At 40.4% G+C, this 26,286-nt stretch overlaps 1 protein-coding gene across 1 annotated transcript; it reads left to right on the top strand.

Moving 5' to 3' along the window:
* Positions 1-513: 513 nt before the first annotated feature.
* Positions 514-24,906, top strand: LOC143292880 (uncharacterized). Its single transcript, XM_076603536.1, has 18 exons — positions 514-642; positions 3,237-3,416; positions 3,870-3,973; positions 5,085-5,327; positions 7,209-7,319; positions 8,336-8,438; positions 10,626-10,693; positions 11,657-11,727; positions 13,002-13,084; positions 13,872-13,949; positions 14,259-14,349; positions 15,240-15,365; positions 16,256-16,351; positions 17,272-19,399; positions 20,775-20,930; positions 22,118-22,233; positions 22,636-22,728; positions 24,040-24,906. The coding sequence occupies exons 2-18, from the start codon at positions 3,244-3,246 to the stop codon at positions 24,247-24,249; spliced, it is 4,050 nt and encodes a 1,349-aa protein (XP_076459651.1). The 5' UTR covers positions 514-642; positions 3,237-3,243; the 3' UTR covers positions 24,250-24,906.
* The last annotated feature ends 1,380 nt before the right edge of the window (positions 24,907-26,286 follow it).

The raw sequence follows: 26,286 nt of genomic DNA, 5'->3' as shown, positions 1-26,286 counted from the left end.
TCCCCCCAACCCCCCCAGCCCCCTTCCCCCCCCCCCCCCCCCCCCCCCCCCCCCCCCCCCCCTCACACACACACACACACACACACTCCTCACAGATCCTCCTAATCCTGTTAAACGTAGAACTAATTAAAACAGCCCACTCGGAACCACCCTCCGGAAAAGAATTTGTGTAGCAGTTTCATCGACAAGTCGATGTTGGCTACCCATCCAAAAGAAGAACAAAATTGCTGACACACTGCCTCCTGACAAACCCACCTATCACACAGCCTCCACCTTTTTCTCTCTCTCTCTCTCTTTTCTCTCTTGTTTTCTTTCTTCTTTTTTTTTTTCTTTTTTTCTTCTGTTTTTTTTTCCTCAGACCGGCACCACTGATTTTTTAGGGCTATTTTTAGATCAGTGGACCGGCACCCACCCTCAAAATGCAGATGGACACACCTGACCATCGGAAGTGGTGATCCGGAAGTGATTTATTCACCTTGACCCTAAAGTGAGAGGCAATATGGGAAACAGCACATCGCCCATTAAGTGTGTCAGGTTTGTGGTTGACAGGAACCGACTTACGACATGAGTGTTTGAAAAACGTGGTGTTGTGATTTCAATCATCAGCTGTTGAGATTTCGTTGCACTCCTCATTTTTATCCGGTAAGCTATCACGTTTGTCTGTTTACAATGGTTGTTGTGAAACAGCAGCCATCAATAGTTGGCTGGGAACTTCGACCGAGATCGCGCGACAAGCAAGACTGAAGACGAGCATTTGAAAACGAAAGGTGAAGATAGTAATGGCAAGGAATCGTGCTTGTTTGGTGGGAAAATGTATGGTTGAAAAAGAATGTATGTTGGCTATGTGTTGGGCTCGAATTTGCATTCAGAGGTATCAGTCTTCGTGTATACAAAGTTCGACAAGGCCAACTTAGACCACGTGGAACTGAAAGCTGTTACGACTGTGTGGAGCTTGCTTTACATCAAATTTTAAATAAAACATTAGTTACTAAAAGTAGCCTGTCAAGACAAGCGTCATGCTCAGCTAAACTTGTCCTAAAAGTACTGGTAAATCAGTTTGGCAGATCACCTTAAATGAGAATGAATGCATTTGGTTATCAGTCACTGGACCATCTTAGCTGATGTTTTGTCTCCATCATTGAGCCTGACTGACAGTCTGAGTATTGAAGTTTGAACGTCTTGTCAGTATTATGAGTATACATGACCAGTGGCTTTTCGGAGACAGTACATGTATTGATTGTATTTAATAGATGTGAAAAAAAGCTGTAATATAAAACATGTCAGGAGTCCCATCAGTGCAGATAAAGATTGAGAGGAAGTTGCAAAAAACTGGCTGTAACCCAGTCTAAGTGTAAAAGTGTGTCTGAAACATACAACAAATTGCAATATCTTGGATAAGTTACCAGTTATTGACTGCTGTGGGAGGGGGATGTATTTATTATAAATATATGTAATATGTAATTCTGTAAAGATTTAGTATTCTAATATTGTCACAACTTTTTTTTTCTTCCTTTTTTTCTCCCTCAGTTGCATGCTGGTCATGGGACACCTGTTTTTTTTTGTTTTTTTTTTTTAGTGCCTCACATGCCTTCTTCATTGGCCAAAAACAAAAAAAAAAAATCTTTTTTTCCTCTCTCTCTCTCTCTCTCTCTCTCTCTCTCTCTCTCTCTCTCTCTCTCTCTCTCTCTCTCTTTATATTTTTTCTTTGTTTTTTTTCACATATTTTTTCCCCATTACTCCTCATTTTCAGGTGGGGGAGGGGGTGCAGGGTCCCAATCTTCTGGCGCAACAATTGCCCCATGGTGTCTTGAGGCGTGCAATCTAGGAATTTTCAGTGACTGTATACACTTATCTGGGTTTATTGTTGCTCTGGTGTGTTGTTGCTTGCATTCTAAGCGAGTATATCACGTCATTATTTTTGTCTAGGTTTGTTAATGCTCTGGTGTAAGTTGCAATGTTAAACATTTCTTTTTTTTCCATTCTGTCTTTTTCCTTCATGGATTTTTTTAAACAGCACAGCAAGTGGTATTAAAAGTTGTATGAAATAACTTCTCTTCTTCTCCAGTTTCTCTACCTTATGATACTTTCATTCACTCACAGTTGTCTGTTTCTGTGTCACAACAACTGAACAAGTAAATAACAAAACCAGAGTATGCACAACCCAACCTTTGTCTTCTGCCTGTTCTCTGTGTCATGGGTTGCACATGCAAACTGCAAAAATAATTAATCACTAGTGGTAGAGTGCCTTAAGTCAAATGTAAATTGCATTCATTATTTGTTCATGTAATCTCTTATCAAGAGCAGATGGGATAGTTTTTTCTTGTGCCTGCTTCTGCCTTATTTGTTGTTGTTTTTTTGTTTACATGTTTGTTTGTTTCTTCTTATTTCGTAGGAGGGGTGCAAATCTCAGTTATTAACCAGTTGTCTTTCGGCAAGAAAACTGACATTGATCAGTAATTATGATATGTAAATATTATTATGACTGTATAAGATATAAACTAAAACATGATAAAAACATTGTACAAGATTGAATGAGGTAACTTTCAATTCATCCTGTGTCTGTTCTGTTGTTTTTTTTACGGATTGCACAGCAAGTTGCAATAATGAGTTTTAGCAAATTTAAGATGACCTCAGGTGTACAGTTTTGTGCAGTGCTGATTAGGCTCCAGTGACATCTGGTTGCATGTAGGTGAGATCTTTTAATTTCATCATTGTGAAAAAATCTTCTTACACTAGAATAGTACAAAGATGGTAACACTCACTTTCTATGCATTTGATGTTTCTTTTCAGTTTGTCATCTTCTTCCTTTCTTTAGCGTGGCATATCTTTATTATTGCATGTTTGTTTTCTGTGTTATGTATTTTGATAAAATTTCATCATTCTTACCTGTCTTTCTTTGTTTTTTTTAACTAAATTGTCTTATCTGGGCCAATTTGGCTTGTCATTGCTCCTCTTTTATAGTCTTAATAATATCCCAGCTTTGGAATTGTGAGGTGACAGTGAAGATTAGACTATTCAGAGTCAATTTTATTAAAGTGAGTGAGTGTGTGTGTGTATCATTAATTATATGAATTTTATGGGGGAGGTGGAAGCTTCAGATGATGTATCCAAAGGAAAGACTAGTAGTATATGATTCACATTTGCTTGTGAATGGGAACGCTATTTAGTTTATATTATAAATATTCCAATTGCAGGTATTGCTTAATGTTTAGTTCTTTGTTGTTCAAATATTTCAGAAACACAATGCCTGGGACAACTGACATTGACGCCATTGAGAGCACACTGAAGAAATCTCTGAGTCTGGGTAAACACAAAGGTCGGGATTTGGACCAGAATGTTGCCTCGTCTGCACAGAGGCTTCTTCAGCAGTCTATTGAGTTTGTTCCGGCTAAACAGCCCTTCTCCTTTCAGTTCAGGTATGCATGGTGTGCATTTTGTAAATTTACGCATTGTGAACAAATACTGTCCTGCAGAGTTTTGCTCTTGAAGTATTGGGACAGCACCACAAGCAATTTTAGAATTATTCATACAGTCTGTCGGTATCACTAAAGCTAGTAATAAATGTTTTAAATTGTTTGATGTATCACTAAACTAACAATAAACATGGAAACTTTATTTTTTCTTTTAGTTTAAGGTTGTGGTCATGGCCGTTCACCTCCATGAATTATGTATTTTATTTATACTTTAAAGGCAAATATTTCTTTGACATTTTCATGCATATTTTTATTATTATATATATATATATATATATATTAAATTTGATCTCAGTCATGTTTTCTTAGCATATGAATAATTTGTATAAATTTACAATGATGTTTTTGCTCTACAACTACAAGTGAGAGCAAAGAATGTATTTTGATATGTTTCAGTTCCTTGAAATCGAAATACATCCTGCTCAAGCCCAGCAAAAAAGATGGAGAAAAGGCCAGTAAAACTAAAAGTGGCTCACAAACACATTCCAGTCAGAAGGACAGTAAGTGTATTAATATATTATGGTCTATATTTTATTACATGAATAAAAATGAAGCAAATTGCAATGTAACCCAACCAGACATAGATGATAGAAAGGTTTCAGTTTGAGCAAACGTTCTGAAGAATAGCTGAGGATTTGCTCAGTTCGGTGGTACCTGTGGACATCCGTCTCTGTGAGCTGTCAGTGATAGCTTTCATGTATTGCACATATTGCTTGATTATTGTGACATTTGTTTGTTCTGACAATGACATTTGCATGATCAGAATAATCGTCTGAATGATGGAACAAATTCTTTGAGATTGGATACATTACTTGAAATGAGTGTGTTCAGTGTGCTGTACATTCTTTGAATAACTGATTTTCACATTAGTCAGCGACAGGTTTTCACACATTCTTGCATGTATTCTTTAATTATTGTGCAATATGTTCTGACATCATCATTTGCAGGATCAGAATAAAAGTCTAAATAAAGAAACAGGGTGGGTACATTTCTTTAAATGAAAATGTCAAGTGGGCACTCTATTCTTTGAATGATTTGAATTTCACATCGATGACAGACTTTAAACTAATTAAAGTTTAGTTTGCAACTTCCTTTGTTATTTTAAATTACTGAAAGTATAATGGAGGAGGACAAGGAGGTGGAATATTTACACTGATAAACATCATTTCTTGAACTGAACTCTCACACTTCATCAGGAAGGAAAGGAATCTCTGAACAACAGCACATCAGTGAGATGCATGTTACAGAATATAAACTAGTCAACAGAAGTTGTTTGCAAGTCTTTAAAAGGGGGTGAAAAAAAAAGGCATACAAACAACTAAGAGTTTGACACCACATCTTTCTCCAGTCTTATTCATTATTTTGCTTAATGAGGTCTTTAAAAGTTTACACTGGTTAGTTCACACTGTGAACAGACAATGATGATGATGATAATTCTTTTGTTGACTTTGTCGGACAACAGTGTTGATGATGATGATTCTTTTTCAACCTTGTTAGACAACCATGTTTATGGTGGTGATGATAATGATAGTGTTGACTTTGTCGATGATAATTCTTTGGTGGCTTTGTCAGACAACCGTATTAATAAAGGTGACAATGATGCCATTGCAGCCATGGTGAACGGGCTGGTGGGACCCAGCGGAGACACTGCCACGATGGGGGAGAGCCTGCCCAGTCCCCGGGTGGTGATCTACCCTCCGGAACAGGTGCAGCTGGGCTGGCGGCAGATGCACAAGGTGGGGGGTGGCCTGATTAACATGGGCAACACCTGCTTCATGAATTCAAGTCTGCAGTGTCTGACCTACACCCCGCCCCTCTTCAACTACTGCCTGTCGGACGAACACCCAAAGACATGTAGGATCTTTGTGTGTGTGTGTGTGTGAGTGTGTATGCATTCATCATCATGTTATCGTTTGTGTAAGCATGTATGATGTGCCCTTGAGTTTGTGAATAAGACAGAGAAGGAGAATGAGTTGTATTGAAAGCAAATAGACCATGTTTTCTACAGGTAATTAATAAAGAAACCCCTGATTATCAGAACCTTGTCGTTGTTAGGTCATGCATAGAAAATTTTATAGGTAAAACTAATCCAACTGACAGCTTCCGTACAAACCTTACCCCATTCCATCCATCTCATTTCACCTCCTGCTCCCAAACACAGCTCATTCTTCACTGACCATGCTCCACCGCACAACCCCATCCTCCTCTCCACACATGATGTGGAGACAAAGACGTGGAACAAGCTCCCTGATAACCTCCGTCATTCTGATTCCCTCGCATCTTTTAAATCTCGTCTCAAACCTCGCCTTTTCCCTCAGCAATAAGTTCAATTGTGGCAGATCCACTTCCTTTGCGTTAGCTGTGCTTGACTATGTCTGTATACATATGTATGTGTACATAACTACATGCATGTATATGAATTTGTATTGTGTGTGCATGTGTTTATGTAAGTTTGTGCCTGCCTATGTGTGCGTATGTGTTAGGGTAGCTGTTAGATACACATGTACGTTAAAATGTTTGTATGCAGCGTGTGTGTGTGTGTGTGTGTATTTGTGTGTGTGTGTGTGTGTGTGTGTAGTCACATTTTGGTGTGTGTATGTAACATAGATATAATGTTTTATGTTAACAAAAGCGTTTTTGTAAAGCACCTAGAGCAGATTTCTGGATAGTGTGCTATATAAGTATCCATTATTATTATTATTATTATTATTATTATGCTAATCACTGAATAGTAATTTTACCCTGAATCAAACATATGAATTGGCTTTGACTTTGCTAATATTTTAAATAGGTGATGATTACTTAGCCAAGTGGGCAGAACAAAACAAAACAAAAACAAACAAAAACCCATAACTACCGAGAAAAAGACTAGAAGAAGAAAATCACTTCACTGCCATCGTCGTCCTCAGCAGCACCACAGAGATAGGTAATAATTTATGTGGTAGTGGGGAGAGAAAAAAAAGTTACACATCTTTAATTTCAGTACCAGTTTCAGTGGAGTGGTGACCTAGTGGTGACATATTTGCCTAGGAAACAAGAGAACGTGAGCGCAAGGGTTCAAATCCCACACTGGCCAGTATTTTCTCCCCCTGCACTAGTCCTTGAGTGGTGGTGATCTGGATGCTAGTCATTCAGATGAGATGATAAACCAAGGTCCCATTTGCAGCAGTACTTAGCACATGTTAAAAAATATGCAGTAACCGGAGGGTTGTCCCTGGCAAAATTCTATAGAAAAATCACTTTGATGGGAAAAACAAATGCCCTTGGAGGCAAAAAAAGGAAGAAAAAAAAAGGTGCTGCACTGATGTTGTCTGTAGCAACATGCTCCCACTGGGGAGGAGAGCAGTCCAGATTTTACACAGAGAAATCTGTTTTGAGAAAGCGTAATGCAATACAGATTTTGTTTTCCACTGCTGTGTCTTCTTGTACTCTTGTAAGGTATAACGCACTATTGTATATGTACTGTTTAATTTTTTCAAAAATTAATGAGGTGCTTAGAGCGCATCTGTGGGGAGTTTGCGCCATATAAGTACAATACATTATTATTATTATTTTATTATATAAGTACAAATTATTATTATTATTATATAAGTACAATATATTATTATTATTAATATTAATGATACAATTCAATACAATGCAATACAGTACAGGACAGTGCAGTACCGTACAAGGCCGTTACCACCACGGAGGAAATGTCTCTGAGTGCTGGATGTGTCAGCATGGTCTGTGCAGGCAAACAGGTGGGGTTCTGCCTGATGTGTACCATGAGGCAGCACGTCAAGACGGCGCTGCACCACAGTGGGTCTGCCTTCAGACCAAACTCCTTCCTTCACAAGCTCAAATGTTAGTCAATTTTTTTGTGTTGTTGGGTTGTTGGGTGGTTTTTTTTCTTCTTCTTTTCTTTTTTTGTTTGTCTGATTTTTTTGTTGTCATTTTTTATTTGTTTGGCCGTGAAATGGCTCCTTTGTGTTCAGGCTGGGTCATGACGTAAGTATGCAACGTCATTTGATTGGATTGGATTTATTGCTGTTGTGTTGGATAGCTGAATCAGTGGCTTCAGTCACGGGATTATGTGTTACAGTCATTTCTTGTGTTTATATGAAATTATCTGTTTGCTGTAGGTTTTTGAGTGAATATACATTTTTTTTTTGTATAGGGGAGGTAACCTACTTTGGGAGGTTATCGGCCGTAGCTACTTTCGTTTTCTCCACATAGGCGGGTAGTAGTTTGCACAGGACAGGAATCAGACCCCTGCCAGAGTCTGCACTAGTGGGTCATGGTATGTTATTTAAACGTTATTTTAGGAAGAAATTTTCCTTTTGTGTGTGTGTGTGTGTGTGTACATACTGATATGAGGTCCACACTTTTGCCAGATAAACAGTTCTGATATCTACTTCTTCTCTAAATTGTTGATCAGAATTACATTTTTATGTTTTGAAGACTGATCAGTACCAGTGCGACTTCATGGAGCTTTGCTGGGTTTTTTTTTGGGTTTTTTTTCTTTTTTTGGTTGGGGAGGTGGGGGGGGGGGATGGGTGGTTTAATGATTGATAACTGACTCATCTTGTGTAAGCATACAGAAAGGTTGGTTGTAATATTTACAGTGGTTTATGTTTAACACTGATTGGAACTGTTTGAACAGTGCACAACATAAAGAAAAATTATAACGGGTTGATAATTCTATTGTATCTCAGATTGTTTTTTGGGTGTGTTCGCATGCATGTGCTAGCATTTCTATGTCACTGAACTTATTGGCTGTCAGTGAAATATGTGAAAAGCATCCATCAGTTTTTTGTTTTGTTATCATGCCCAAAAAGCACCAATGCATGATTCAGAGCAGAGTTTCTTTATTGTTGCAGTCATTGCAAAACACTTCAGGTATGGCAGGCAGGAAGATGCCCATGAGTTTATCCGTCTTTTGATGGACGGCTTGCAGAAAGCATGTCTTGATGGTCATAAGAAGTAAGTTCAGTTTCAAGTTTTTGAATTTGTTCTGTTTGTGTGTGTGCGTGTGTGTGTGTGTGTGTGTAGGTAGTACACCCTTTTCCTAGAAGTTCTGTCAGGTAACGTTTATCTTTTTTTTTCTTTTTTTTTTTTTGATCATGAAATATGTAGTACCACTTTTTTGCAGATGATTCCCAGCTCCACAACTCTGCTTCCAAACTCTTCCCTTTTGTTTGAAAAATTGTATTGAGGGTGTGGCTGCGTGGATGAGTGAAAACAAGTTGAAGATAAATGAGGTTAAAACTGAGTTGATTGCCATTGGCACAAAATTGGCCCCAAAAATTTATATCTAGGCAAAAACAAAACAAAAAAAATAGTACACAGTGATATGACATCAGCGCAGAAAAATTTTTTTTATACAATTTTACATAGTGGTATGACATCAGGGGAAAAAAGTTTCTAGTGACATGTCATCTAGGCAGAAAGAAAACGGAAGCAGTTGTACCCAGTAGTTTGATATCAGGGCAGAAAAAAAATGTGTTGTGACGTCAGGGCCAGATAAAACTGTACGTAGTGATATGACATCAGGGCTAAAAAAACAACAACAAAGAACTGCACCCAGTGATATGACATCAGGGCTAAAAACACTGTACCCAGTGATATGACATCAGGGCTAAAAACACTGTACCCAGTGATACGACATCAGGGCTAAAAACACTGTACCCATTGATATGACCTGGGTTAAAACACTGTACCCATTGATATGACATCAGGGCTAAAAACACTGCACCCATTGATATGACATCAGGGCTAAAAACACTGTACCCATTGATATGACATCAGGGCTAAAAACACTGAACCCATTGATATGACATCAGGGCTAAAAACACTGTACCCATTGATATGACATCACTGCGTCAGGGCTAAAAACACTGTACCCATTGATATGACATCAGGGCCAGATTAAACTGAACATAGTGGTATGACATCAGGACTAAAAACATTGTACCCAGTGATATATCAGGGCCTCAAAAAAATTGTACCCAGCGATATGACATTAGGGCCAGATAAATTTATGCTCAGTTGTATGACATCAGGGCCAGATTGATTTGTACACAGTGATATGGCATATGGGGAGAGAAAATGTGCACAGGACTACTAAATAGAATATTCTTTACTGTGGTGTGACAAAAGGACTGAAAAAGAAAAAGGGGGGGGGGGGAGAAAAAATAAGATTGTATGTTGTGCTGTGACATCAAGGCCGACAAGAATGTGTGCAATGGTATGACATTAGAGTAAACAATAATTGTGCACAGTGGTCTGACATATGCCAAAATGAAATAAAGATTTGCGCAGTGGTAAGAAATCAGCTGCAAAAAAATATAGTGGTTTGACACGAGGACAAAAAAATTTAAATAGTATGCAGTGATATGACTCTTCAGCCCCTCCAAAACTCTAAAAAAAAGTGAAGTGACATCAGGACCTTCTTGACTTACTTGGAAGGTGACGTCACTTTTACTTTCAGTTTTCTGTTTCATGGATGTGCTGTCGTTTTTGAATTGTATTGGTTTCTTGATGTGAAGTTATGGATCAATTTTTGTGGTCTGCATCTTCTTTGGATAACCCTGATGTAGGTTTTAACAGTCAGATGAGTGATAAGCAAAATGAACTAATAAAGTACTCAATTTCTTTTTCTTTTTAGGGGATGAATATCATTTTGATGCAAATGAAATAGAATTTTAAGCACTGGGATGGGCACTAGCTGCCCATTTCGCAGTGTCATTTACCTATATCAGTATTTGGCCTTTTTATGTATTTTTTGTTTGGCTTTGAAGTATTGTTGTTTTTTTTCTATTTTTATTATTTTTTGTAATCTGGGGATGATAAATAAGTGGAATGGCTGCCGTCCTCAGCATGGCCTAGTCTTATTTGCCATAAGGAGCTGAATGGTTGGGATACTGTGTCATGAACTGTTTTGTGGTTTTGTTTAGTGGTTTTTTTTGTAGATGTGACAGTTTTATGTTGATGCAGTTGAGCATTTGTATGGTTTGACAGTCCCGTTATGGCCCTCTGCGGTCGGCTGGACAGTAAGCAGCAAGAATAAGATTTGTTATGAGGTTTTACATTATTAAAAGATGCATAGTTTTTGTGTAAAAAAATCTGATAGTATATATTTTTTTTCTTTTCCTTTTTTTTTTAATTCAGACTTGACAGGTTGAGCAAAGAGACAACAGTCATTCACCAGATCTTTGGCGGATTCTTAAGAAGTCAAGGTATTTAACAGTGTGCGCTCTCTTGTACTCAAACTCTCTCTCTCTCTTTCTCTCTCTCTCTTCTATTTGTTCAGCAAAACTGAGTGCCCTGTTTCGAGTGAACAGAAACTGTGACTAGTGTCTAGAGGGCCATCATCTACAGCTACCATCTTCACTAGTACACCACTACAGTCATCTTCCCCATTTATCTCCACCTACTCCAGGCCTGTAGCCTGTCTCGCTCAGCATATATCAAAGATTGACACAAGCCTACAGTTGGGCCAACAGCAACTAACTTGAGAGCTTTATGATCAGTAGTTTCTCCACTGCGATGGGAATTTGTACGGTGTACAGCTTGGTCTTCAGTGAAGGACTGTGACGCAAACTAGGAGGCAAGTTTGCACTGTCTCTTTGTGCTGCAGCCTTGGGAGCACGATGACCTTTAAGGACTGTCTCCAATTCTAACTGTCCTGAAGCATTTTTAGGCAAAAGGGTGGGGATGTAACTTTGGCAAGGAATTCTCCTTTATAATTTATAATCAAAATCTAGCCCAGACAGTGAGTCACAGCAACAAGCGGGTAACCATCGATGTTCGGTCACAAGGAAGCCACACAAAAGAGGATTGTGGATATTGTGTTTCAGAAGGGTGCCTGTTGCCTCCCTTCCATTCTTCTGCCTCCACTGCATATGCATACATGATTGCATTTGCATACTCAGCTACAGAGGTTACTTTTTGTGTGTTTGAAATGAGAAAAAAAAAATGTTTAAAGAAACAACATTCAAATTCTTTTATGTGTTTTAGAAGAGATCAAATTATTGTTATAGTAGTTGAGAGATTAGAAATGATTGTTAGAAAAGGAGTTGAGATGGGAAGTAATTGTTAATTTTTGTTTTGTTTTGGAAACTGGTTGTTGTATAGCATGCTTGTAACGTGTGGAATCAGTCTGTGAAAACGTTGACATTGTTAGTGTGTGTGTGTTTCAGTGCAATGCTTGAAGTGCTCTGCCCGCTCCAACACCTATGAGCCCTTCATGGATCTGAGTTTGAACTTGAAGGTTTGTGTGCTATTGTTGTGTTAGTTATGGTTTCTCTGACTGTTGTATGGATGTAGATTGGTGCTGTTATTGTGTTAGTTGTGGTTTCTCAGATGTATTAATATTGATTTGACAGTGGCTAAAATAAGTTTTTGAATATTCCCTTGAAGTTTGTGCTCACAGATGCTGATTGATGTTGATGTTGTTTGGGTATCTTGCTGTTTTCATTCCTTTTTGTTTCTTTGTAAGGGCTGATTTAATGGATCATTCAGTTCTTGTAGTGTTGTGTTGCATATGAGAAAAATAACTGTGTTGTTCTGTCACAGCAAAATGTTTCATTAAAAAAATGAAAATTACACATGTACATTTAACTACTTTCATTATTAACCACTTTTGACATTTTCTCATTGTTTTACTTTTGTTCTTGCTGTTGCATAATGCCTCAGCCGCCTTTGTGGTCTTAGCTTATTTGTGTTGTCATATTAGTTGTTGACTTCAGCAGTGTGAAATTTACTGTGAATGTGTGTGTGTGGGGTGGGGGATCATGTGGTCTTGTGCATATGTAGGGATGTGCATGAATGAGAGAGAGAAATCTTTCTTTTTTTTTCTTTTTTTCATATATACCTTTTCTTCTTCTTTTTTAATTTTTTTAAGATTCTTTTAAAAATGATTTTATTCAGTATTTCTTCCACATACATTTGAAGAGGAAACATCCTCTCTTTCATGCATACACAAACAAAAAAATAGAAAAACAAGCAATTATCAAACATCAACAACAAAAGTGTACAGTAGATCACATACACAAAACAAGCTGATATTTACACATTCAGTGGTTCCTTTTTTTTTCATGAAGTCAGGATACAACATCCAGCATACTGCTGATAAGACCCCCATTCCCTTTTCCCTAGTTGTTTTCCATACAGAACACTGGTCTTTAACCCTTTCACCGCAATGGTCGCGTTTTGGCACCAGCTAGGTAAAGCACCCATGTCACTGAAATGCAACCAGTTGATGGGCCTTTTGTGCATTAACCTGATGCTCTTAATTTTCAGTGGTAGGATTGGCCATTTTTTTCTACACATCACAGGGGAATCCCCAGCTATTGTTAGACACCATCTTTTCTGTGGTTCCTGCACAAGGTTAATTTGCACTCTAAACTGACTGGCGGTGAAAGGGTTAACATTTCCCATTCTGTATTAGAAGTGGACAGGTTACAGTGTCAGTGTATCTTCGCAAAATATTGTTCAGTTTCAAAACAAGTTTTCAGGCCGACATTTTTAGTATACTTTGTACAGGATGTCACGACAGTGGAGGCTGCCCTGGCCAAGTTTGTCAAGCCAGAAACGCTGGACGCAGCCAATGCCTATGCTTGTGAAAGGCAAGCTTCTTATGTCCATCCATCTTGAATCAGTCTGTCTCTCCTGTCTTCTCCCTTGCCCCTAGCCCACCCCTTCCTCGTTTCCCCATGTCTCTCTGCTTCATCCGTTTTTGCCCTGTAATCGTATCCCAGTTGTTATATGGTTTATGTGCTGATTTTGTTTAACTGTAATAACATTTTGGATCACACTGCTCATTATCAGTACAGAGATTATTTTATATGATGATTTATTCTGTTCCTTCTGCGTTTGTGTTAACTCGTATCTAAGAGTGGGCTTTTACTTGCATGACCGTTTTTACCCTAAATGAAGGCAAGCCATAATCCCATTTTTTGGGGGGTATGCATGCTGGGAATGTACGTATTCCATAACCCATTAGTTACGGACATGGATTACAGGATCTTCAATATGTACATTTGATCTTATGCATGTATATACCTTACTCATGAAAGGGGTTCAGGCGCGAGCTTGTCTGCACATCCATTGACATGGGAGATTGGGAAAAAAACTCCACCCTTACTCCACCAAGCACTGTGATCAGGATTCAAATCCAATGCTTGAAAAAGAAAGTCCAATGCTTTGATTGCTTGGCTGTTTCCCTTGTTGTGATACAGTGTAGAATGCAGTGATTTCAGAAATGCTAGTTTTGCCTTTGTGGTCAGTTTTAGGGAACTGGTCAGTGTATCGAGTCAGTGCTGTTCTTTGATTTTATGTGTGTCTGCAGGTTGGTGAGAACATGTGTGTGTGTTTGTGTGTGTGTAATGATCAAGACATTTAATTCTTCTGCAGATGTCGACAGAAGACACCAGCTAGGAAGAAATTCTCCTTGCATAAGATACCCAATGTGCTCACCATCCAGTTGAACAGGTCAGTTTTATTTAGGCATAACTGTCTCATTTTTCCGAGTTTTTTTGGAACATCAACAGAACTTCAAGATTTTATTGCTTTGCAACCTATCTGTTTTTTGGTTGTTATTTTTGAAAATCTTTCTCCAAAGGAAAAAGAAATTCCTCCATTATCTCAATGATTGGGTGAAAATGTGTACAAGTCTGTGTGCATGTACTGTATGCTTCTTATTGTGTGCCCATATGTATATGTGCTTGTTCCTATGAATGCATGTACACTGTATGCATTTTTCCCAATTCTAAATGTGATGCTGATGTGATTCATGTGCAGGTTTGGCTTCACTCGGGCAGCAGGCAAGATCAACAAACACATACAGTTTCCGGACAAGTTGAATATACGACCATATATGAGCCATCGGCAGGTGGGTGGATATAAGGCTAAAAAAATCCAACCATACATCTGTCTGTTGATAGAGGTGTTTACAGCCAATATAGTGGCCAGTTGGTTTGGGGTTTTTTGTTGTTTTTGTGTGTGTGTATTTTTTATTCCCTCTTCTTTTCCTGTTAAAATCCACTGAAAAATCTGGACTCAGACTGACAAGAAAAGTTAAAAGAATGCATCTTCTGACTTGTTGGTGGTCAAGGTAAAGTCACAGTACTATTGCCATTACAACTTTTCTGGCATGTCACCTTTTTATTCTGCCTCGAGGAGCCCAGTTTTCGTTCTCTGTTGGCAGTTGTGTTTTGACTGAACAGCAAAATCTCTGTGTGTTTTATTTCTGCATTTTTTAACTGGTCGTGAGCCTGAGCTGGCTTGTGCATGAAAGAATTTATAGTGGGTTCTGTGACTGACTGTGTAGTGTGAAAGTAGGTATGATTTTGTTCACTTATTTGTGGTGAACTCTGATCACTTTTCTGCTTATTTCCTTGCGACACCAGTTTACGAATTATTTTGTTATTCCTTTTTCACTGCTAAAGATGTTTTTTGGAAATAATGCTATTTTTGTTTGTGCAAATTTGATATTTTTTTGCCATTTCTGGAAAATCCCCACTTGTTATGTTTCTAATTATGCCCATTAATAAGGTTTATTTGGGGAAGGTCCCCAAAGGCCAGCTAGCCCCCAAGGCTGCAGCACTAAGAGTCAGTGCAATCTTGCCTCCTAGTTTGAGAGCCACAGTCCTTCACAAAAGACTAAGCTGTAAATGAATTCCCATTACAGTGGAGAAACCATTGATAACACAGCTCTCACTTTGCTGTTGCATGTGTGTACCCCTGAATGAGGGAGGTGACAAAGACGGGCGGTGTTTTCAGGGTGAGGCAGAGTGCTACAACCTGTATGCTGTGCTGATACACTCCGGTCATCACTGCAGCATGGGCCACTATTACTGCTATGTCCGGGCTCCGTCCAATGTCTGGTACATCATGAACGATGCTTCGGTAAGTATCCCTTTCTTTTTCTCTTTTTTTTTTTTTTGTTTGTGTGTGTGTGTGTGTGTGTGTGATTTAGATATATACACCACCCCATTGCCTACCAGATCACTTTGCATGTATGGGGTATGAGAAGGGGGCCGGGGGGAGAGTGGTCATAAGTGGCTCTTGTAATTTATAACTTTCTGTCATGCAAAGCGCGTTAAGCTCTTAAGAAAGGGCACTACACAAATGTACATTCTTCTTCATATTGTTATGATCATATATACCATATGTTTTCTCTGTCTTTATGTTTTAATTTCTGAGGGGAGAACCTGTCAGAATAGATAAGCCTTGGTCACAGTGTCTCACATTTGAATGAAAAAAAAAAAAGTTGAAGAACAAGTGTTTAGTTTATACAGTAGTTTTATATCAGATGATAGGAATGCAGGTTGGGTACTGAAGGCAAGCGCTGCTTTTGACATGTATAATTTTGTTCTAAAGTTATAATTCCACTCTTGGGGCTGTTAAAGATCTTCCAGTGTTGTGTGTATGTCTGTCTGTCTGTCAGTCTGGCTGGGTGTGGGTGTGTGTGTGTGTGTGTGTGTGTTAAGAAGCTTGTGATATCACGAAGCTGCAAAAGAACAGAATGTGCTTGTTGTTGTTTCAAGAAACTGAATTAAAAGAATGTTATTGTGTGCTTATTTGGAAACACAGATACATATACACACTGCATGTCCACACGGTAAGAGATTATTATTGATTAAGAAACATTTTGAGATGATATTCATTATTGATTAAGAAACATTTTGAGCATGTTGACACCCCCATTCTTTCTGCAGTGACTGTGTGATCTTGCAGGTGTTTGTGAAGTCAGGGAGTTGTGGATGAAAAGTGAAGGTTGGTTGTTACTCGTGCAGGTGCATTCTGTGTCCGCCAGCCAAGTGTTTGCATCCCAGGCGTACTTGCTCTTCTACTCCAAAGCCGTTTCAAGCCGCAGCCAGGCTTCACCCAAGGTTGGCTGGATTGTCTTGATTTGTTTCTTCCCGTCCCCCCCTCTATTGTCTATTGTCATAATGTCTCATCTCACAAATATTACAACAGGATAGGTATCTGAAATATAGAGGAATTTTGATTCTTTGAAACATATTTTAGCTAAAAATAGACCTGTTTATGAAACCATGAAGCATTTCAGAAAAGTTGGTTTGATGGTTATTGGGGAAAAAAAAATTGTTGGAGGATTTTTTTCTTTATCATTGACATGAAGTAAACTACAAATACTGATAAGAAATTTTTTGGTTGTTTTGTTTGTTCTAAAATTATTCTTTGATGGTGATATGGGATAAGATATAAGTAGACATGTCTTTATGCTTATTCAATTGTTTCCCAATTTTCCAATTTTCTAGATGTCTGTCATCTTCTTTCATGGGTGAATGCATCTACAAGGGAAGCACAAAGCAAATGTGTCATCATAATTCAACTTGTAGAAATCACGGAAGAAATTACTGTTGATTTGGGAGGAAAACCTCCAATACACAGTGTGTAGAAATCATGGAAGAAATTAGTTATCAACTGGTGAGGAAAACTTACGTGATACAATTTGTATGATCATGGAAGAAATTAGCTGTCAACTAGTGAGGAAAACCTTTGTGATACAGTTTGTAGAAATCATGGAAGAAATCAGCTGTCAGCTTGTGAAGAAAAATCCATGACTGAGATTGTAGAAATCATGGAAGAAATCAGCTGTCGACTTGAGAGGAAAACCTCCATGACAAAATTTATAGAAATCATGGAAGAAATTAGCAGTCAACTTGAGAGGAATAGGTCCTATGTCGTGATTCATAGAATTCATGGAAGAAAATTTTAAGTCATGGAAGACATTACCTGTCCAGTAGTGAGGAAAAGCTCCATGTTTTTATTTGTTTATTTGTTTCAGGCCCCACTGATAGCGCCGTCCCTTCCCAATGGCCTGGTCAACCCCAAGTTCAACGGTGCCTTCAGCAAGCAGACAGCTGGCAGCAGCAGCTCAGCGACCCCTGCCAAGGGCAGCGGAGATGTGGGGGTCCCTGTCTCTCGCCAGATGGTGTCCCCCACCAAGCTCCTGCAGTCTCCCTTTGCCTCAGGCAGCTCCGGCAACAGCACCAAGGCCAAGCAGGTCTTGTGGAGCGCTTCCAAAAACGGTCCATCACAGCCCGCTCAGAATTCCTCGTCACAGGCGAACAAGAGCGACAAGTCTCCCAGTGGTCAGCGCGTTGTGATGGAGGTGAAGAATGGTAAGGTGGTCACAGTGGAGAAATCTGAAAGTGATGCCTCCAAGGCTCTCCCAAAACCTGTGAAGAAGACGCCCAGCTTTGTATGGGATGACGACAAGAGTGGTACAAAGCGTGAAGTCTTGAAGGATTCAGAGAAAGTTTTGAGCGATAAAAACTCAAAGGTGACTGCTAAGTTTAAAGACAGGGATAAGGAAAACAGCATCAGTGAGAAGTCACCCAAGGCAGAGTCTTCTAAGTTCACAAAGGACTTGTTCAAGAGAAAGTCTGAGCAGCTGGATCTTGATGGGCACCATGTGCACAAGCAGCAACCAGGGAAAGACGATGGGCAAGGCAGTGACCTGCTGGGGGTGAACTCTACCCTGAAACTGGAGAAACATCACAGCAGTGCCGGGGAGAAAACATCCCCCAAACTGAAGAAGGAAATTGGTGAAGGTATGCACAAACCACCTTCAGCTGAGACTGGCGCACTGCCGAAACTGAAGAAGAGAGACAGCAGTGTATCACAGAAAGAAAATAGTGACAGTACGCACAAACCACCATCAGCCGAGATTGGTATGCCAAAACTGAAAAAGAGAGACAGCAGTGTATCACAGAAAGAAAATAGTGACAGTACGCACAAACCACCATCAGCCGAGATTGGTATGCCAAAACTGAAGAAGAGAGACAGCAGTGTATCACAGAAAGAAAATAGTGACAGTACGCACAAACCACCATCATCCGAGATTGGTACGCCGAAACTGAAGAAGAGAGACAGCAGTGTATCACAGAAAGAAAATGGTGATAGTACGCACAAACCGCCATCATCCGAGATTGGTATGCCGAAACTGAAAAAGAGAGACAGCAGTGTTGTGAACAAAGTGTCTGTAAACGTACCCAAGTTGGTGCGGGTGAACTCCTCTCCTGCAGCCCATAATGTGTGGCACGTACATGCCGTTTCCTCAGCCCCCACCCCCTCTCTGGACTCAAGCAGCATCACCCCCACCAGTGAGGATGACCGGCACACAGACAAGATGCAGCTCCCACACGGCACACAGTGGATGGTGACCAGCAGCGGCAAGAAACGCCTGCTGGCACGGTCAGAGTCCTTCAACTTTGAAGGGGTGAAGAAGCGGAAACTGTCGTTATTGCCCTCGCCCCAGGAAGTGAAGCATGGTCAGTCTTTACATGGTGACAGCGGACTTGATGCCTCCTCCCATAAAAGGACTAAAGTTCACACAGATGCGTCCACTCCGGATGCTCAGACAGAACACTCGCTCAGTTTGGTTAAAAATCACACCTCAATGCTGGTTCAAAACACCAAGCCCATTTTCTCCACACCGAAAGGCAGAACAGGTAGCGCTCACAGCTCCAAGGCCAGTTTGAACGGAGAGACTGTGTGCGAGAATGGTGACTCGCCTGCCACAGATTCTGCAGAAAGAACTCCCAAAAAGCACAAAAAGAAGCATAAAAAGAAACACGAGCATGATCATGACGTTCGGAGTGAAACTGAAAAAGGTCTTTCGACCAAGAGTGTTAACTCTGACAGCAGTGATCCCCCCAGCAGGCAGAACAACACAAACCACAAAGTGAGTGATCACGGTTTCAACTCCTGTCATGCAAACACTCACCATACGGATTCCCATTCTGAAAAGAAAAGGAAGAGGCAGGCAGATTTAGACACATCCAGTGATGAAGCTGTGTCTGCCAAGAAGAGTTTGAAGCATAGTGAGTCGGAGAATGCACAGAAGGAGCATGCAGAAAAAACGCTGCAGAAGGAGAATGTGGAAACACAGCTGGGCTCAGCCAGACCTGGTGAGTGCCTTCATGTTTTGTCATTTTTCAGTGGTGATCAAGTTTAAAATCAAGTTTAACAACACATACTTAACCGTGACCCATAAAATCAAGAAATAGAGTGTTAACTTGGTCAAGTTCTGTTGTTTACTTATGGTTGGTTTGTAACGTTGTTTCCTTGTTCTTTGATTATTTTGTTTTATAACTGATTTTTTGTTGTTGTTGCTCATTTTGTGAATTTACAGCTGCTGATTGTTACATTAGGAGCATCATCTAAATCACGAGTATTGCAGAAACACAAACAGAAAAATAAAAAAAATATACTGTACATCCAATTCATTCACTCATTCAAACCAGTGAAGTCATTGTGATTGTTTCTGGCACTATGACACACACATAATGGTTGGATTGTTTGTTACACTAACATCCGTCACTAAAGATGCACACATGCTGTTGGAATATATTGTATTGGATTACTCTTTTGTCACAACAGATTCTCTGAGTGAAATTCGGGCTGCTTTCCCTAGGATTGTATTGTATTGTGTTACTCATTTGACACAACAGTTTTTTGCGTGAAATTTGGGCTTCTTTCCTTTGGGAGAGTGAGCTGCCAGGGTTTTTTTTTTTTTTCTGCCTGCCTTGTTTTCCTATAAAAGTGGATTTTTCCACAGGATTTTGGCAGGGACAACCCTCTCGTTGCCATGGGTTCTTTTACATGTGCTAAGTTCATGCTGTACAAGGGACCTCAGTTTGTCATCTCATCTGAATGACTAGCATCCAGACCACCACTCAACATGTAGTGGAAGTTGAGAAAATACTTGATGAATGTGAGTTTTGATCCCATGAGCTCTGATTCCATGGTGTTACCACCATGCCATTACCACTCCACATCGTTTCTAGCACTCACAATTGGCGTTAATCAACCTAATGCCATTAATGGTTGGATTGTCTCTGACACTAATGACATGTAATGTTGGCAACACCATTCCACATTGTTTCTAGCACTCACAACTGGCATTAATCAACTTAATCATGCCATTAATGGTTGGATTGTCTCTGCCACTAGTGACGCGTGATGTTGGCGACACCACTCCACATTGTTTCTAGCACTCACAACTGGCATTAATCAACTTAATGCCATTAATGGTTGGATTGTCTCTGACACTAATGACATGTAATGCTGGCGACACCACTCCACATTGTTTCTAGCACTCACAACTGGCATTAATCAACTTAATGCCATTAATGGTTGGATTGTCTCTGCCACTAGTGACGCGTGATGTTGGCGACACCACTCCACATTGTTTCTAGCACTCATGACAGGCGTTAATCAACTTATTGCCATTAAACTGGTTGGATTATTTCTGACACTAGTGACGCGTGATGTTGGCGACAGTTCCAGTGCAGGCCTGGGACCACTACGTGAAGGACAGCCTGGGCCTGAAGAAGAAGAAGCAGGGTCAGGACTCTCCCATCAAGCAGCAGCCGGCGCTTCTATGGGACGGCAGCAGGAAGTCGGAAGTGGTGGAAGAACTGCGCAAGAAAGCGACAGGTAGGACTGCTGAAGGAGAAAGAACTTTGAAGAGGAAGACATCACTTCAGTGAATGGAAATCAAATTAATGATCAATACATGTGTGGACTTGGAAAAGGGAGAAAATCTGCAAAAAATCTGCACCCTGTCAGGAATCAAACCATGAACCTCACAAACTCACAGGAGGGAAATCAAATGCTGTGTATCATCAGCTATTTGTATTTGTATTTCTTTTTATTACAACAGATTTCTCTGTGTGAAATTCAGGCTGCTCTCCCCTGGGAGAGCGCGTCGCTACACTACAGCGCCACCAATTTTTTTGTATTTTTTCCTGCGTGCAGTTTTGTTTTTCCTATCGAAGTGGACTTTTCTACATAATTTTGCCAGGAACAACACTTTTGTTGCCGTGGGTTCTTTTACGTGCGCTAAGTGCATGCTGCACACGGGACCTCAGTTTATCGTCTCATCCGAATGACTAGCGTCCAGACCACCACTCCAGGTCTAGTGGAGGGGGAGAAAATATCGGCGGCTGCGCCGTGATTCGAACCAGCGCGCTCAGATTCTTTCGCTTCCTAGGCGGACGCGTTACCTCTAGGCCATCACTCCACTTTGCCACCTGTCAAACTGTTATACATCAGCATAGCTGCCAGCCATTTCTAATTCTTAGGAATTTTAACACTGATTCCAATTATACAATTTTCTGCATATTTTTCCGAATTTCAAGATTTCAACAAAAAAACGACAACAACAACAAAATGAAAAAATATGAGAAACTGAACCTGCTTGCTGGGTCCGTACACCAATCCATGTTTTTCAACTGGAAAAGTTACCGTACACAGGCAAGGCGCCAGTGCTGTTTTACCAACATGGCGTCGTGCAGTGAAAGTCGATGTGATGTGGGCAGCAAATTAGTAATTAAAAAAAAACAAAAAAACAAAAAACGATTTATCAGCGCTTTACTTCACAGTATAAGGAACAGTTTTCATGTATTGATTCACCCCATGCCCCCCTTCCAAACTGATTCCCCGACAGGAATTCCTGATTTTGGGTCTGGAAGGCTGGCACCAATGCATCAGACATCATGTTGGATAATGGACGAAGCAAATTTTGTTTGCTTTTAATTCAGTTGTCTGGCTTGAAACAAATAATCTGGCCCAGAGTCTGTGCATTACTAACTGTCCTCGTTTGTTTCCCTTGCACTGTGCAGTGACCACATGGGGCGGTGAGAAGAGTGAGATGGAGATTGAGGCAGAGAAGGAGGAGAAACGGCGGAAAAAGAAAACTTGGAAAGATCACTATGAGGAAGAAATAGATAGAGGAAAGGTAAGTGGTGTGTGTGTATACATTACATCTTGGTTTTGTTGTTGTTGTTTGTTTTTGTTGTTTTGTTTTTTTTACTGTAGGTACTGATGATATGAGTGGACCAGCTGGAAAAGCAGCAATATGAACATTTTATGTTTGCACAAATTTTGACTGAGGTCTGCTTTGTTTGAGAGAAAAATAGGCTTTATGTGAGTGTGGGTGTTTTTGGGGTTTTTTTTTTTTTTTTCGTTTTTTTGTTTTTTTTTTGTTTGTTTTTGAACAAAATAATTCTGAACCAAAGCTATACATCTCTTTTTTTACTGTCTCTGTTTCGCTGTTCCTTTCTCTTCATCGCTCTCTCTTTCCATGTCTGTCTCTGCATCATTTATCTCTGTGAGTGACATGCTTGCATCATTGTTACAGGTGAAAAAAGTGAAGAAAAAGACGGATGACACTCCATGGCCTTTCAACCCTTTTCAGAAGTACCAGAACCAGAAAAACAACGAGAAGTACAGGGTAAGAACAGCTCCAGTTTCATGTGCATTACTCCCACCTCGTGTTTTTCAATGCAGTTGTTGATCTACAAGGAAGAAAAAAAAAAATGCTTGCGTCCATTTGGTACAGATATCGAGTTGTATTATTTTTTTTGTCACAACAGATTCCATAAGCGAAATTTGGGCTGCTTTTCTTAGGGAGAGCCTGTTTTCAGATTTTTTTTTCTTTCTTTTTTTTTTTTCTCCTGTTAGTGCATTTGTTTCCCTGTCAAGGTGGATTTTTCCACTGCTGCACATGGGACCTCAGTTTATTGTCTCGTCTGAATGACTAGTGTCCAGACCACCACTCAAGGTCTAGCGGAGGGGCAGAAAATTATGGCCAGTGCGGGATTTGATCCTGTGCCCTCAGATTCCCTCGCTTCCTGGGCGGACGGGTTACCACTTGTCAACCACTCCACAGAGTGGTTTGCAAGCCGTGATCGCAGAGAGCATGGAGTAAAGCAGTGGATAATGATGGTGCCTCTCTGTTTTCACTACACATGCTTTACCATGACCCACTAGTGCAGACTCCAGCAGGGAGTCCGATTCCTGTCCTGTGCAAACTACTATCCACCAATGCGGAGAAAACGAAAGTAGCTAGAGCCGATAACCTCCCGGAAGTAGGTTACCGGACGATGGTGCCCCTCTGGTTTTTGTTTTTTTTCCAGTTTGTGGATGTTGACACCTCTGTATGTAAGGAGAGTATGGGACTGAATGTGTCCCTGTTTCCCTTGGCTTGCATTGCATGTCTCTCTGTCTGTAAATCTTGTCGATAACACCGGGCTCTGAGCACACAGTAAGTAAGACGAGTATGGGACTGAATGTGTCCCTGTTTCCCTTGGCTTGCATTGCATGTCTCTCTGTCTGTAAATCTTGTCGATAACACCGGGCTCTGAGCACACAGTAAGTAAGACGAGTATGGGACTGAATGTGCCCCTGTTTCCCTTACATGGCTCTCTGTAAATCTTGTCAGTAACACCTAGCTCTGAGCACACAGATTACCTCCCCTTCTCGTTTTCTCCGTCTTTCTCAGTCGGTCTCCAAGTCGGTCGGTTACTTTCTCTCATCCATGGACCCCTCTCTCTCCCTCTCTTTCTTCCTGCAGCCCTGTCCCATCCTGTCAGAACATAATTATGCATTTTCATCTCTCTGTCTCTCTCTTTGTTTCTGTCTCTCTCCCCACCTCTCGCTCTCTCTCTTGCACTCACAGACACATACACACACACACATACGCGCATACACACTCTCTCTCCTCTCTCTCTCACTAACTGTATTGTGATGACTGTGTTGACAGTGGGACGAAGATTTTGGGTCCGGCCAGAAGACGCACTCCTTTGCCAGTGACCTTGTGCCCTCCTTGGGCCGATCACAGAGCGACATGGGGTCTGTCAACCATATGTTCCACAGCAGCAACAGCAGCAGCAGCAGCATCAACAACAACGGCAACAGCAGCACCAAGAGTAATCACCATCCACTCTTGCCTCGCAGCCACAGCTACCAGTAGCGATGTAAGCAGCAGCTTGCAGTGTGTGTATATATGTAGAAACATGTATATATCTTTATCTGGATTCCATGCTTCCTCTTCTCTCTCCTGGTTGATGGCATACTCCCCTCCCCTCCAAAAAAGTAAATATATGTTGTGGTTTTTTTTGGGGGGGTTGTTTTTTTTTGTAAAGACCTATACTACAGTCAGCTGTGTGGAATAATGGTTCACTTCTTCAAGCTGGCTTGAATTTTTCTTGTACTGTTGTGGGGAGGGGACAAAAGTGAAAAGACTGCTGGGGAATCATGTGCAGCTCAAATTGTGGTTCACGGTCGATGCATTACTGATGATGTAACAGCATGTGTGTGATTTTGTGCGTGTGTGTGTGTGTGTGTGTCTTTTTGTTTGTTTTTTTCTCTCCCTCTCCCTTTTTGACTGACCCTGTGAGCTGTTGTGTCTGCTGCAGTACATTTTCACAGTGTTGTGTTTCTTTGGTGGTTTATTTATTCAGGAAGGAAGAGAGAAATGACTCAGAAACATCTACCCATCAACACATAGGGTGCTTGCATGCATGCTCAGGTGTTTACGCCTGAACAAACATACACACACACAGTCTATGATGCACACACGCGCGTGCGCGCGCACACACACACACACACACACACACACACACACACACACACACACACACACTCCCTCCCTCTCTTGCTCCTTCATTCAGCAGATATATGCATGCATGCAAACACACACACACACACACACATACACATACACACACACACACACACACACACACACACACACACACTCCCTCTCTTGCTCCTTCATTCAGCAGATATGTGCATGCATGCAAACACACACACAGACACACACACACACACACACACACACACACACACACACCAAATAATGATTATAGTAATTGCTGGACCAATCTATCCTTGTACTATGAAGGAAAGTATCAACATGTATCAAGTGCTTCTATCAGCTATAACTTGTAGTTTGCAACAACAGTAATTTGAATAAGGATTGCTGATCTGTTTGTAGGCTGCCTGGTTTTCCCAGTGTATATAACATCACAAGCATTTGATACATGTGTTGACGGGCGCAATAGCCGAATGGTTTGAGCGTTAGACTTTCAATCTGAGGGTCCCGGGTTCGAATCTCGGTGACGGCGCCTGGTGGGTAAAGGGTGGAGATTTTTCCGATCTCCCAGGTCAACATATGTGCAGACGTGCTAGTGCCTGAACCCCCTTCGTGTGTGTACGCAAGCAAAAGATCAAATACGCACGTTAAAGATCTTGTAATCCATGTCAGCGTTCAATGGGATATGGAAACAAGTACATACCTAGCATGCACACCCCCGAAAGCAGAGTATGGCTGCCTACATGGCGGGGTAAAAACGGTCATGCACGCAAAAGCCCACTCGTGTATATACAAGTAAACGTGGGAGTTGCAGCCCACGAACAAAGAAGAAGAAGAAGATACGTGTTGATACTTTTCTTTGTTCATTTATCATGCCTGGATGAAAAGGAGTTAGTTCAGCTTTTAGTGAAAGTTACATTGTTAATGCCAGTATGTCAGTTTTGAGCAGATATTGCATTCATGTTGCTACATTCTTTACTGAGGCACTTTATGCTTTTGTATGAAATGTTTACTTGGTGTGTGGTAGTTAGTTAAAGACAGTTTATTCTAATCTGGAATGTTGTATGTGATGCTACGTGATCAGTGAGAATAATCCTTTGGATAGAAACTTTATTGATAATTTGGCAACAAAATGATAGCTTTTAGAGATTTTTACAGCTTTTCTGGACACATTCTGATATTTTTCAGGAATTTTTGTTGTTCTTTTCTTTTTCGCCCACTGGTTTTAAACTTACAAAACTGGCTCAGCTGTTATAAAACAAGGAATACCTTTTCACAGTCTACACTTAGTAAAAAAAAATTTTTTTTTTTAAAGAAAAAAAAAGTTAAAATTATTATCTATACTTTGGTGTGGATGTTTACAAGCAGAAGAAAAGAATGGAAAAAAAAATTGATGATGCCAGATTGAAGACA

This window comes from Babylonia areolata, chromosome 18 (genome assembly GCF_041734735.1).
Source record: "Babylonia areolata isolate BAREFJ2019XMU chromosome 18, ASM4173473v1, whole genome shotgun sequence".
Taxonomy (NCBI): Eukaryota; Metazoa; Mollusca; class Gastropoda; order Neogastropoda; family Buccinidae; genus Babylonia; species Babylonia areolata.
The sequence above is the reverse complement of the archived record's forward strand: the minus strand, read 5'-3'. Positions and strand labels throughout refer to the sequence as shown.